At 46.6% G+C, this 14,763-nt stretch overlaps 1 protein-coding gene across 2 annotated transcripts in view; it reads left to right on the top strand.

Moving 5' to 3' along the window:
* The first annotated feature begins 273 nt into the window (after window positions 1–273).
* Window positions 274–14,763, top strand: part of adora2b (adenosine A2b receptor) — a 48,684-nt gene continuing 34,194 nt past the window's right edge. For both annotated transcript variants that reach the window (XM_068010872.1, XM_068010871.1), the window contains exon 1: window positions 274–1,132. In XM_068010872.1, coding sequence (XP_067866973.1) covers window positions 807–1,132 — 326 coding nt within the window. In that variant the 5' untranslated portion in view covers window positions 274–806. The remainder of the gene's footprint in view (window positions 1,133–14,763) is intronic.

The following is a 14,763-nucleotide window of genomic DNA, read 5'->3' as shown; positions in this document are numbered from 1 at the left end:
AATTGCTGTTAGCCTATGAGCTGGTCATTAGATTGTGTAGGTGGGTGAAGGGAGGTTAAATGCTGACACAGAGAGGTTGGGCCGAATGGCCTGTTCGTTTCGTAACCTCTGTTTCTGTACTGTTCAGTGTGACAGGGCAGACTTCTGTGTAATTTGGACATGTGCCCTAATAGCAAGGTGCGATTTCTCAGCAATTTGAAGACACTCCCTAATGGGAAGAAGGTGGTGTTCTTTGATACTTGGTGACACTCCCTCATGTGGTTTTCAGACGCTCTCTGCCGGGGCAGAATAAGACGTGTCGGAGTTGTGGGATCGGAAACTGACACATCTGGTATAGAAAAGAAAGAAAAGTGAGACAGCGACAGAGAAATACAAGGGGAAGAATACTGACAAACAGAGAGAAGAAAAGGAGATAGATATTCAGAGAAACAAACTCAAATGTGAGAAATAGAGTGATACAGAAAAAAAATACAGAAAGCACGGAGAAAGGAGGAAGAGAAAAGGTAAAAGTGACAGAAAAGAGGCCAAGAGGAGCGAGAGGGAGAGGGAGTGAAACAGACAGGTTTGAGAGGGAGAGGGAGTGAGGGAGGGAGAGTGAGGGAATGAGAGGGAGAGGCAGGGAGTGAGAGTGAGAGAGGGAGTGGGGGAGTGGGAGGGAGGGAGAGAGGGATTGAGGCGGAGGAGGAAGGGAGGGAGAGAAGGAGACAGAGTGAGGGAGGGAGAATTGGAGCTGGGTCCCGGGTATCGAGCTCCGGGGTCCCCGATGGCCGGCTCCGGGGACACTGGGCGCTGAGCCGCTCTGGGACATGGAGGTTAACCAGCCATACATCGCGCTGGAGCTGCTGATGGCCGTGTTGGCCATCCTGGGCAATGTGCTGGTTTGCTGGGCTGTGGCCACCAACAACAACCTCAAAACGGCCACTAACTATTTCTTGGTCTCTCTGGCTGTGGCTGACATCGCGGTCGGGGCGTTCGCCATCCCCTTCGCTATCACCATCAGTGTCGGATTGCTGACCTGCTTCCACGGCTGCCTCTTCCTCGCCTGCTTCGTCCTGGTCCTGACCCAGAGCTCAATCTTCAGCCTCCTGGCTGTAGCAATCGACAGGTACCTGACAGTCAGCATCCATCTCAGGTAGGAACGGGTTAAAGTCTCTTTGTGTGACTGTGTGGGCAGAGGAGTTAGGACAGGACAGACTGCGCTCAGTCCCGGGACAGACATCAGTAAGACCAGAGACAGACCAGGGACAGACTTGGGATAGACTGCACTAAGACGGTGTGCAGATTGCAAGCTGAGTGTGGAGATTCGGGTTTGGTGAGTGGCAAGTTCAGTGAAGGGGAGAGGAGGTACTCCATTTTTCTACTTTTTTAACCCTCCAGTATTTGGTTCTTGCTTCGGTGCAGTGGAAAGAGCTGGCTGGTGAGTACCTGTTAAGCTATTCTACTTAGAATAAACAGTCTGTAAAGTGAAGGTATGGTAGGGCAGCTCGGCTGAATGGAATGTGCATCCTGTGGCATGTGGAAAGTCATGGACGTACCATGTGTCCTAGAGAAACACATCTGCAGGAAGTGTCACTGGCTGCATAAACTTGAGCTCCAGGTTTCGGAACTCGAGCGTCAGCTGGAGTCTCTGTTGTGCATCTGCGAGGTGGAGGACTACGTGAATAGCATGTTTAGGGAGGTGGTCACACCACAGGTTAGGAGCATGCAGGCAGCAAGGGAATGGGTGACTGCCAGCCAGTCTAAGAGAACCAGGCAGGTTGTGCAGGAATCTCCTGATATGATCTCACGTGCTAATCGCTTTTCCACTTTGGGTACCGGTGAGGGTGATGGTTCCTCAGAGGAGTGCAGTCAGAGCCAGGTTTGTGGCACCACAGGTGTCTCAGCTGCACAGGAGGGTAGGAAGAAGAGTGGAACAGCTGCAGTGATAATGGGGATTCGTTAGTTAGGGAAACAGACAGGCGTTTCTGCAACAGTAAATGTGACTCTAGGATGGTGTGTTGCCTCCCTGGTGCCAGGGTTAAGGATGTCATGGAGCGGTTGCAGGACATTCTTCTGGGGGATGGTAAACAGCCAGAGGTCATGGTCCACATTGGTACCAATGACATAGAGAAGAAGGGGGTTGAGGTCCTGAAAGCAGATTTTAGGGAGCTAGGAAGGTGATTGAAAAGCAGGACCTCAAAAGCAGTAATCTCAGGATTACTGCCAGTCCCACTTGCAAGTGAGCATAAGAATAGGAGAATTGAGCGATTGAACACGTGGCTGGAGAACTGGTGTAGGAGGGAGGGCATCAGATTTCTGAGATATTGGCACCGGTTCTGGGGCAGTGGGACCTGTACAAGGTGGACGGGTTGCATCTTAGCAGGACTGGGATGAAAAGCCTCGCAGGGAGATTGGATAGTGCTATTGGGGAGGGTTTAAACTAAATTGTCAGGGGGATGGGAACCTGAGAGGGAACTCAGATTGGAGTGAAGCAAAACTGGTAACTTGTCAGGGGTGTGGGAACCAGGAGCAAGTATCAGAGGGGAATACCAAGGTGCACAGAATTCTGGGGGAGATTGATAGCACGAGAGTAGGGAATAGTAAGTTATTAGGTGGGATCAGAGTAAGGGAGAAAGTGATAAAGTCTGAATCAGGATTAATGTGCATGTATGTGTGGTTAATAAGACTGGTGAGGTACAGGTGCAGATTGCCATGTGGAAATATGATGTTGTGGTTACAACAGAGACCTGGCTCAAAGAAGGGCAGGACTGGGTGTTAAATGTTCCTGGATATAAGGTGTTCAGGAAAAATAGGAAAGGGAAATAAAGGGGGGAGGGATGGAGGTATTAATTAATTAAAGAGAGCATTGCAGAGGTCAAGGCGAAAAAGGATGTCCCAGAGGGGTCAAGGACAGAAACAATTTGTCTTTTTTTCTTCTTCTTTGGCCTCCTTAGCTGGAGAGACAATGGATAAGCGCCTGGAGGTGGTCAGGAACAAAAAAGGTACAGTTACATTGCTCGATGTTGTCTACCGGCCACCAGCTAGTGAGAAGGACATGGAGGAACAAAATTGCAAGGAAATTACAGACAGTTGCAAAAATTATAGGGTGGTTACAATGGGGGACTTTAATTATCCAAACATAGACTGGGACAGTAGTACTGTAAAGGGAAGTGAGGGGCAAGAGTTCCTGGAGTGTGTTCAGGAAAATTTTCTCCAGCTGTATGTTGCTCATCCAACAAGAAAGGAGGCACTGTTAGACCTAGTTCTTGGGAATGAGGTGGGCCGAGTGGATCAGGTAATCAGTAGGAGAACATTTAGGGAACAGTGATCATCGTATCATAAGGTTTAGGCTGACTATGGAAAAGGACAAAGAACAATCCAGAATAAGAATAATTAACTGGGGGAAGGCCAACTTCAATGGGGTAAAAACGGAGCTGGGCTGAATAAATTGGAGTCAAAAGCTGACAGGAAAAACAGTAGTTAAACAATGGGCTATCTTCAAAGAAGAGGTAGTTCGGGCACAGTCAAGGTATGTTCCCTCGAAGGGGAAAAGTAGGGCAAACAAATCCAGAGCTCCCTGGAAGACAAAAGATGTAGAGATTAAGATAAAGAAGAAAAAGTGTACTTATGACAGATGCCAGGTTGAAAATACTATTGAGAACCAGGCTGAATATAAAAGGTCCAGAGGGGAAGTGAAAAAGCAAATAATAGAAGCAAAGAGAGTGTATGAAAAGAGACTGGGAGCTAACATTAAAGGGAATCCCAAAGTTTTCTATAGACATATAAATCATAAAAGGGTGGTAAAAGGAGGAATGGGGACAATTAGGGACCATAAAGGGGATTTAAGCATGGAGGCAGAGGGCACAACTCGGGGATTAAATGAATACTTTGTATCTGTCTTTACCAAGGATGAAGATGCAACCCAGGCAATGGTGAAAGAGGAGATAATTCAGACACTGGAGGGGTTTAAAATTGATAAGGAGGACACATTAGACAAGCTGTCTGTACTTAAAGTGGATAAAGCACCAGGAACGGATGAGATGCATCCAAGGATACTGAGGGAAGTGAGGGTGGAAATCACAGTGGCACAGGTCATAATTTTTCACTCTTCCTTAGACTCGGGGGTGGTGCCAAAGGACTGGAGAATAGCAAACGTTACACCTTTGTTCAAAAAAGGGTGTAAAGATTGTTAAGACCAGGTGAGAAAGGTATCTAGAGGTCTGTTACTATCTTCACCTGGTCTTATTATAACAGAAATTAATTTTAAACACACTGTGTTTTGAGCTCCCCCTTTGTGAATCCTTGTTCACATCTTTCCAATTATAAGGCAAAGAAACCAACACACCAGGTTTTCTCAGGATTAAAGGAGAAAAGTGACATTTATTAAAACTTAGACTTAAACTCTCATATGGTCGACGCCTATGGATATACGACGTGCCCAAGCTAGCATGCACACACGATATACACATGCAGATAGGGACAGAAAAGAGAAGAAAAGAAAAAGTAGAGCAGTTTGAGCCAATATCTTGTTACTGTGCTTCAAGCTCACGGTATAGTCCTTTTGTAGGTAATTCCAGTATTCTGCTTAAACTTTGTTCACGTAGGAGACTTTTCTCTCTGAGGTTCACGTGTTTTCACAAGATTCAGTTCCGTGGGAAGGAGATGGGAGCAGGCAGACAGTTCTGCTTCAGTTCCAGGAGCACACGGCACTCTGAGTTCAAATGCTGTTGGAAGTTCAAATTCCAACAGCCAGCTAGTCATGTGACTAAAACTGGTCTGACCATTTCTTCTGTGTTTGTGGATTCTGCTATCTTAGCAGTCAACCTGGAATGCTAGCTCCCCCACCTTCAACATCTGGTAATCAAAAGTCCATTGTTGGTTGAACGGGTCAGGGCATGGTCCTTTGTCCCTTATTCCAACACTGTCTGTTACTACGCAAATGTCTTTCCAGTCGGGGCTTGCAATTTTAAGTTTAATTGTTCATGTGGTGAAATAATGTGTGCCTCAGTCTTGGCAGGTGGGGGTTTGCCTGACAAGATAAGCCCAGCAACTACAGGCCAGTCAGTTTAACTTCGGTGGTGGCGAAACCTCTAGAAAGAATAATTCAGGACAAAATTCATAGTCACATGGACAAATGCGGGTTAATTAAAGAAAGCTAATGTAGATTTCTTACGGGAAAATCATGTTTAACTAACTTGCTGGAGTTTTTTGAGGAGATAACAGAGAGGGTTGATGAAGGCAATGCAGTTGATGTGGTGTACATGGACTTTCGAAAGACGTTTGATACAGTGTAACACAACAGACTTGTGAGCAAGGTTATAGCTAATCGAATAAAAAAGACGGTAGCAACATGGATGCGGAATTGGCAGAGTGACAGGAAACAAGTGCCAGGCAATGACCATCTCCAACAAGAGAGAATCTAGCCATCTCCCCTTGACATTCAACGGCTTTACCATCGCTGAATCCCCCACTATCAACATCCTAGAGGTTACCATTGACCAGAAACTGAACTGGAGTAGCCATATAAATACCGTGGCTGCAAGAACAGGTCAGAAGCAGGCAAGTAACTCACCTCCTGACTCCCCAAAGCCTGTCCACCATCTACAAGGCACAAGTCAGGAGTGTGATGGAATACTGTCCACTTGCCTGGATGGGTGCAGCTCCAACAACACTCAAGAAGCTCGACACCATCCAGGACAAAGCAGCCCGCTTGCTTGGCACCCCATCTACAAACATTCACTCCCTCCACCACCGACGCACAATGGGAGCAGTGTGTACCATCTACAAGATGCACTGCAGCAATGCACCAAGGCTCCTTAGACAGCACCTTCCAAACCCGCGACCTCTACCAACTAGAAGGACAAGGGCAGCAAATACATGGGAACACCACCGCCTGCAAGTTCCCCTCCACGTCACACACCATCCTGACTTGGAACTATATTGCCGTTCCTTCACTGTCGCTGGGTCAAAATCCTGGAACTCCCTTCCTAACAGCACTGTGGGTATACCTACCCCAAATGGACTGCAGCGTTTCAAGAAGGCAGCTCACCACCACCTTCTCGAGGGCAATTAGGGATGGGCAATAAATGCTGGCCTGGCCAGCGTCGCCCACATCCCATGAATGAATAAAAAAAACCGAAGAGTAGTGGTTAATAGATGTTTCTCAGGCTGGAGGAAGCTTTGTAGTGGAGGTCCCCAAGGATCAGTGGATGTGGAAAGGATATTTCCGCTTGTGCGAGAATCTAGAACTAGGGGTTACTATTTAAAAATAAAGGGTCATCCATTTAAAACAGAGATGAGGAGAAATTATTTCTTTCAGAGGGTCTTGAGTCTTTGGAACTTTCTTCCACGAAAGGGGGTGGAAGCAGATTCTTTGAATATTTTTAAGGCAAAGGTAGATAGATTTTTGATAAGCAAGGGGGTGAAAGGTTATCGAGGGTAGGCGGGAATATGGAGTTGAGGTTACAATCAGATCAGACATGATCTTGTTGAATGTTGGAGCAGGCTCAATGGGCCGAATAGCCTACTCCTGCTCCTAATTTGTATGTACCTACGTTCTTATGTCAGTGCTAGGACCCTTGCTTTTCCTGATACATATTAATGATCTAGAGAGTGTGGGAAAATGGCGCACTGACACGGAACACAAAAGTCCGAGTGTATCAAGCCTGTGTCCTCAGTACTTTGCTCTATGGCAGCGAGGCCTGGACAACGTATGTCAGCCAAGAGCGACGTCTCAATTCATTCCATCTTTGCTGCCTCTGGAGACTACTTGGCATCAGGTGGCAGGACCGTATCTCCAACACAGAAGTCCTCGAGGCGGCCAACATCCCCAGCTTATACACACTACTGAGTCAGCGGCGCTTGAGATGGCTTGGCCATGTGAGCTGCATGGAAGATGGCAGGATCCCCAAAGACACATTGTACAGCGAGCTCGCCACTGGTATCAGACCCACCGGCCGTCCATGTCTCCGCTTTAAAGACGTCTGCAAACGCGACATGAAATCCTGTGACATTGATCACAAGTCGTGGGAGTCAGTTGCCAGCGTTCGCCAGAGCTGGCGGGCAGCCATAAAGACGGGGCTAAAGTGTGGCGAGTCGAAGAGACTTAGTAGTTGGCAGGAAAAAAGACAGAGGCGCAAGGGGAGAACCAACTGTGTAACAGCCCCGACAAACAAATTTCTCTGCAGCACCTGTGGAAGAGCCTGTCACTCTAGAATTGGCCTTTATAGCCACTCCAGGCGCTGCTTCACAAACCACTGACCACCTCCAGGCGCTTATCCATTGTCTCTCGAGATAAGGAGGCCAAAGAAGATATTAATGATCTAGACCTTGGTTTACAGGGCACAATTTCAAAGTCTGAGGATGATACAAAACTTGGAAGCATTGTGAACTGTGAGGAGGATAGTGTGGAACTTCAAAAGGACATAGACAAGATGGTGGAATGGGCAGACTGGTGGCAGATGAAGTTCAATGCAGTGAAATGTGAAGTGATTCATTTTGGTAGGAAGAACATGAAGAGACAATATAAAAAGAAAGGGTACAATTCTAAAGGGGGTGCAGGAGCAGAGAGTCCTCATGTTGTCATACAGGCCCCCCACCTGCCAAGAATGAGGCACATTAATTTCACCACATGGACATAGAATTTCAAATTGTTGCTGGGAAGAAGAGAAGGACTGTTACACGGGGTTGCCAGGTAAAGACTCACTCAAGTCAAAAAATAAAACCCGACCTGAACCCAACAGAACCACATAGGACCCGAGCCCGACCCGGCCCAAGTCCCTCCATCTTCCCCCCGAGCCCGACCCGACCCGACCACTGCAATGTTCCCTTCACTTACCTTCCAACTCCTAATCTGCCAGAAGCTGCAGTGTGAGCATGATGATGTCACAGAGACGCTCACATGCTCACTGTGCAGACTTAGTTTCCCTGCTTGGCGTCCTGGACTCGCAGCTCAGGTAAGTTTTTAACTTTGAACACTTACCTTGCTGGGAGTGTCCGACCCAGACCCGGCCCGACCACAGCCCGAAGGCCGGACCTGGAAGAGCGGCCTGACCCGACCCGACACATGTTGTCGGGTCCCGTCGGGTTCGGGGCGGGGAGCAGGCCTTTATTGCCAGTCCCCCTGGCTGGAAAGACATTTTTGCATATTAACAGACAGAGTTGGAACAAAGGAGCTATCCCCTGCTCCCATACAATACACAGAACAGACCTGGTCAAACCAGTCAGTCGTGTGACTAGCCTGCTGGCCAACTTGGGGAGTTTTAAATTGTAGAGACAGTGTTTGAACTGGCAGAAAGCTGTCTGCTCCTGTACTGAAGAAGACCTCCTGTCTGCTCCCATCTCTTTCTCACAGAACTCCAAAAACCCACTGAAGATATATGAACTCCAAGAGGGAAAAGTCTCCTACAGTGAACAATGTTTAAAAAGAATACTGGGTCCCAAAACAAGGCCAACCTGCAATCACAGACTCTACAGTGAGCTCGAAGAACGGTAACAACAACTCTTCAGATATTGCCTCAAACCTTTCCACTTTAATTTTTCGTCTCTTTTCTGCCTCTATTAGCATGTGTGTATCGCATATGCATGCTAGCGTGGGGGTGTCATGTATCCGTAGGCATCAACCGAATTGGAGTTTAAGTTTTCACCTTTCTTCTTTAAACCTAAGAAAGCCTGTTTGTCCTGGTCTTTGCCTATAATTGGAAAGCGGTGAACAAAGATTCACCGAGGGGAGCTAAAAAGTGTGTTTAAAAATAAAACCCTGTCACATAAGACCAGGTGAAGGCTGAAAGGGACCCCTAGACTGCTTTTTCACCTGGTCGTAACAGTGTATATGTGCATAAGTCATTGAAGGTGGCAGGACAGGTTGAGAAAGCAGTTCATAAAGCATACAGTAGCCTGGGCTTCATTAATAGGGACATAGAGTACAAGAGCAAGAAAGTTACATTGAACTTGTATAAGACACTAGTTCGGCCTCAGCTGGAGAATTTGTGTCCAGTTCTGGACGCCGCACTTGAGGAAAGACGTGGGGACATTGGAGAGAGTACATAAAAGATTCACAAGAATGGTTCCAGGAATGAGGAATTTCAGTTATGAAGATAGATTGGAGAAGTTAGGACTGTTTTCCTTGGAGAAGAGATGGCTGAGAGGTGATTTGATAGAGGTATTCAAAATCATGAGGGATCTGGACAGAGTAGATAGAGAGAAACTGTTCCCACTCATGAAAGGACCGAGAACGAGAGGGCACAGATTTAAAAGTGTTTGGTAAGAGAAGCAAAAGCGATATGAGGAAAAACTTTTTCACACAGCGAGTGGTTAAGGTCAGGAATGCGCTGCCTGACTGTGGTGGAGGCAGGTTCAATTGAAGCATTCAAAAGGGAATTAGACAGTTATATGAAAAGGAAGAATGTGCAGGATTACGGGAAAAGGCAGGGGAATGGCAGTAAGTGAATTGCTCTTTCGGAGAACTGGTGCAGACACGATGGGCCGAATGGCCTCCGTCTGTGCTGTAACAATTCTGGAATTCTTGAATAAAACAGAAAATGCTGGAAGTTCTCAGCAGGCCAGGCAGCATCTGCAGATAGAAATAGAGTTAATGTTTCAGGTCGATGACCCTTCTTCAGATGTTAGGTCTAGGGATCAAGCCAGTGCACTGAGAGGGAGGGGGTGAGTTTATTGAGGATGTTGAAATGAGAAAGGAAGAAATTCTTGCATTTCTATATCGTCTTTCACAACCTCAGGATGTCCTAAAGTGCTTTACAGACACTGAAGTAGTTTTGACATGTGATCACTGACATGGGAGGCAGAGGCATCGTAGTAATGTCACTGAACGTGTTACGGCCAGGTGAGCAAGGTCTGGTGGTTTTTTGCTGTCTTCACCTGGTCTTATTGTAACAGGGTTTAATTTTAAACACACTGTGCTTTGAGCTCCCCTTTTTGTGAATCCGTGTTCACAGTTTCCAATTATAAGGCAAAGAACTGAGCACACACACAGGCTTTCTTTTGTTTAAAGCAGAAAGAGGAAATTTATTGAAACCTTAAACTCTAATATGGTTCACACCTACAAATATACGATGCGCTCACGCTAGCCAGCACACGTGATATAAACAGGCAGATAGGAACAGAAAAGAGCAGAAGAAAAGATAAGTAGAACAGTTTGAGGCAATATCTTGTTACTGTTTCTCAAGCTCGTTGCAGTCTTTGATTGAAGCTATGGTCTTGCGATTCATTGGGGCCCAGTAATCATCTTAAAACTTTGTTCACGTGGCAAACCCTTCTCTCTTTTAGTTTCACATGTCTTCAATGGTTTCAGTTCCTTGAGAGATGAGCAGACAGACAGGCAGACAGGAGAGGAGATGTTCTTGCTTCAGTTCTAGGAGCACACGGCATTCTGCCTGACAATTCCTTTGTTTGAGAGTTCAAAAACTGCAACAGCCAGTCAGTCATGTGACCAAAACTGGCCTGACCACTTCTGTGTATTGGAGAAGTAACTGCTGGATCCCCATTGTTTCAACATTGTCTGTTACCATGGAAATGTCTTTCCAGTCAGGGCTTGCAATTTTAAGTTTTAATGTTCATGTGGCGAAATAATGTGTGCCTCAGTCTTGGCAGTTGGGGTTTGCCTGGCAACTAGTAATCCAGCTGCTGGGGACATGGGTTCAGATCCCACCATGGCAGAAGGTGAAATTTGAATTCAATTAATAAATCTGGAATTAAAAGCTAGTCTAATGGTGAACATGAAATGATTGTTGTAAAAACCCATCTGGTTCACTTTAGGGAAGGAAATCTGCCATCCTTACCTGGTCTGGCCTACATGTGATTCCAGACCCACAGCAAATGTGGTTGACTGTCCTCTGAAATGGCCTAGCAAGACACTCAGTTCAAGGGCAATTAGGGATGGATAACAAATGCTGGCCATACCAGGGACACCCGCATCCCATGAAAGAATTTTTAAAAATGCTGTAGATGTTGATGAGTGTACAGTATAATTAGCACCCAATCACTAATGTGAAGGCTGAATAAAAGGGAGAGAGAATGATGGACCTGCTGAATCTTGTTTGGGTGAAAGATCAGTACAGCACAGCAGCTGGAGAGGAAACTACATAATCCTGAATATAGAATTCATAGGTTCACTGTACAGTCTGGTTCAGACCAGGATGTGATTTACTGAGCTATCAAAGGCACCCTGTCACACTAATACTTCAGTAAACTCAGTTCTTTCTCACTTCAGTGCTTTTTCCTGGCTGTGTCCCAGTGATTGGCTGCCTGCTGTTGAGTTTTGGTGTTGCAGATGTGAATATGTGTGTTTGGAAAGCATACATCATCAATTTCCTCTATTGTGCTGTTTCAAATTTACAGTTAAGTGTGCATGTGGTGACAATCATTCCCTTTGTTTTGCACCTTCATCATCAAAATCCACTTTACCTGTATAAGGATAGAAATTATATTTCCGTCCCTAACGTGGGGCCCTGAGCCAATTCTTAGTCTCTTACTGCCCTCGGATGAGACCAGTTGATTGGATGCAGACCAGGGTTGGAATCTATAATTTTCTTGGTGTCTATGGCTCAGCTAATGACTTCCTAAACTACTAGTGGAAAGTCAGCACTTTGCATCCAACCTTCAGTTGCTCCAGTTTCGGGCCTGCAGTGGAACCACCAGAGTGGTATTTCTGTGGGGCCTGTGGCAGGAGATCAGTTGAGAAAGGTGTAAAAGCCTCCTCTGCTACAATGGGAATAGTCCCAGTATCTTCAGTCTCTCCTGAATAACTCTCGCTCCACATGCCTGGCATCAACCTGATGAACCCACGTTGTCCGCACTAATGTCCTTTCCATAATGGAATCCAAAACAGCACCCAGTAAAATGGCTGGGCTCACGTGAAACATGGAAACTTGGGAAAGAAACCATAAGAATGCTGTTCCCTGTGGCCTGACGTACCATGCTCACCGGAGTAGGAATCTGCCATTTCTAAGGTGTTAAGGGTAAAATATCTGGTCAACAGAAAAAAATCTATAACACAATGGATCGGAAAAGTTTGGACAGGGTGTGGAGGTGGGCACTGGTCACAATAAATAGAATGCTATAAATAGAGATGTATTGGAACTGCAGTGAGGTTATCCCAAGTGGTACTAATTGCTGTATTCACCTGATGATGAAACAGGAGAGTTTCCAATGTGCAGGTGACCTCCTGCAGCAAGGGGTCAACACCATCACCAACACCCTCACCTTAAATACCCTCGATCAAGACTGTTACGACGATCACTAACACCCCCACCATCATCGGAAATAAAAACAAAATGCTGGAAATACTCAGCAGGTCTGGCAGCATCTGTGGGGAGAGAAACAGTTAACATTTCAGGTCAGTGACCCTTCTTCAGTTTGCCTTTCACTTTTCTTGGATGTTAACGCCTATATGTTTTAACTTTAGCTTTAGTATATTTAACAATGCATTTCAGGAACTACAGCTTTTCTTTTCTTTATTCTGTTGCTTTGAGAACACTGGAAATAAGCATTGAGCGGGTTGGCACTGAAAGTGAACAGTGTGACCGGGACATTCTCTGACGCTCTGTGAAGCCGCTGTTTAGAGTTCAGTCACTTCTCTCGGGCAAGCAGTCTGGCTGTGCCTGGTTAACTACAGAAATTCCCAGCTTCTTCACCAAGGCTGGGAGTTCAGGTTCTGCACTCCCCAAATGGCAGATTACCAAGCTCTAGGTACACTCCCACTGAGACTATTTAAACGGCGAGAAAAATATGTGCGTTCTGAAGAGATGGAAACATCAATTACTGATTGTGCACTGTGGTTGTGATGGAGGGAGGAGCGGACAGGGCAAGGCAGCAAAAGTAAAGGTGGAAATGGAACTTTCAGATTTCCATTTCGCATGCAGTTACAGCAATGGCTCAAACTGAAAGTTCGTTGTTGGGAGGGGTTATATCGCGGAGTACACACAGTGCATCACTCAGCTCCAGGACAGCCTGTGATTTTACTGTGACTGATTGCACTTCACTTTCTGCAGCAAGGCAGAGGAGTTAACTATTTATTGAAGCATCAGAGAGGCCATAGGTTAAAAAGGTTGAATTCAGAGTGGGACTGACTGGCAGTAACATTTACAATTGCAGCCTCATTCTATGGTGGCTGTGGAGAAACGTGGACATTTCATCAAAGGGACAGGTGTGAAAATTAAAGGGTGTGCTTGGGGGATCCTGTGTCACACATCTTCCAGCAGTAGTGGATAAGCAGTAAATGCCTTTGTTTATTTGTTCTCAGGACATAGGTGTCAGTGGCAAGGCCATCATTTATTGCCAAGGGTAAGCGATGGCGTAGTGGTATTATCACTGGACTAGTAACCCAGAGACCCAGGGTATTGCTCTGGGGACATGGGTTCGAATCCCACCACAGCAGAAGGTGGAATTTGAATTTAATTAATAAATCTGGAATTAAAAGCTAGTCTAATCAAGGCCATGAAACTACTGTCGATTGTTGTAAAAACCCATCTGGTTCACTAATGTCCTTTAGGGAAGGAAATCTGCTGTCCTTACCTGGTCTGGTCTACATGTGACTCCAGATCCACAGCAATGTGGTTAACTCTTACATGCCCTCTGAAATGGCCTAGCAAACCACTCAGTTGTACCTAACCACTACAAAGTCAATAAAAAAGAATGAAACCGGACAGAACACCTGGCATCGACCTAGGCACCGGAAATGACAACGGTAAACCCAGCCCTGTCGACCCTGCAAAGTCCTCCTGACTAACATCTGGGGGCTTGTGCCAAAGTTGGGAGAGCTGTCCCACAGACTAGTCAAGCAACAGCCTGACATAGTCATACTCACGGAATCATACCTTACAGACAATGTCCCAGACTCTGCCATCACCATCCCCGGGTATGTCCTGTCCCACCGGCAGGACAGACCCGCCAGAGGTGGTGGCACAGTGGTATACAGTAGGGAGGGAGTTCCCCTGGGAGTTCTCAACATTTACTCCGGACTCCATGAAGTCTCATGGCATCAGGTCAAACATGGGCAAGGTAACCTCCTACTGAATACCACCTACCACCCTCCCTCAGCTGATGATTCAGTACTGCTCCATGTTGAACAGCACTTGGAGGAAGCACTGAGGGTGGCAAGGGCACAGAATGTACTCTGACTTCAATGTCCATCACTAAGAGTGGCTGGGTGCCACCACTACTGACCGAGCTGGCTGAGTCCTAAAGGACATAGCTGGGTCTGCGGCAGGTGGTGAGGGAACCAACACGAGGGAAAAACATACTTGACCTCGTCCTCACCAATCTGCCTGCCGCAGATGCTTCTGTCCATGACTGTATTGGTAGGAGTGACCACCACACAGTCCTTGTGGAGACGAAGTCCGCCTTCACATTGAGGATACCCTCCATCCTGTTGTGTGGCACTATCACCCTGCTAAATGGGATAGATTTCGAACAGATCTAGCAATGCAAAACTGGGCATCCATGAGGCGCTGTGGGACATCAGCAGCAGCAGAGTTGAACTCAACCACAATCTGTAACCTCATGGCCCGGCATATCCCCCACTCTACCATTACCATCAAGCCAGGAGACCAACCCTGGTTCAATGAAGAATGCAGGAGGGCATGCCAGGAGCAGCACCAGGCATACCTCAAAATGAGGTGTCAACCTGGTGAGGCTACAATCCAGGACTATCTGCATGCCAAACTGTGTAAGCAGCATGCGATAGACAGAGCTAAGCGATCCCATAACCAACAGATCAGATCTAAGCTCTGCAGTCCTGCCATCCAGCCGTGAATGGTGGTGGACAAT

This window comes from Heterodontus francisci, chromosome 30, assembly GCF_036365525.1.
Source record: "Heterodontus francisci isolate sHetFra1 chromosome 30, sHetFra1.hap1, whole genome shotgun sequence".
Taxonomy (NCBI): Eukaryota; Metazoa; Chordata; class Chondrichthyes; order Heterodontiformes; family Heterodontidae; genus Heterodontus; species Heterodontus francisci.
This window is presented reverse-complemented; position numbering and strand designations above follow the sequence as displayed.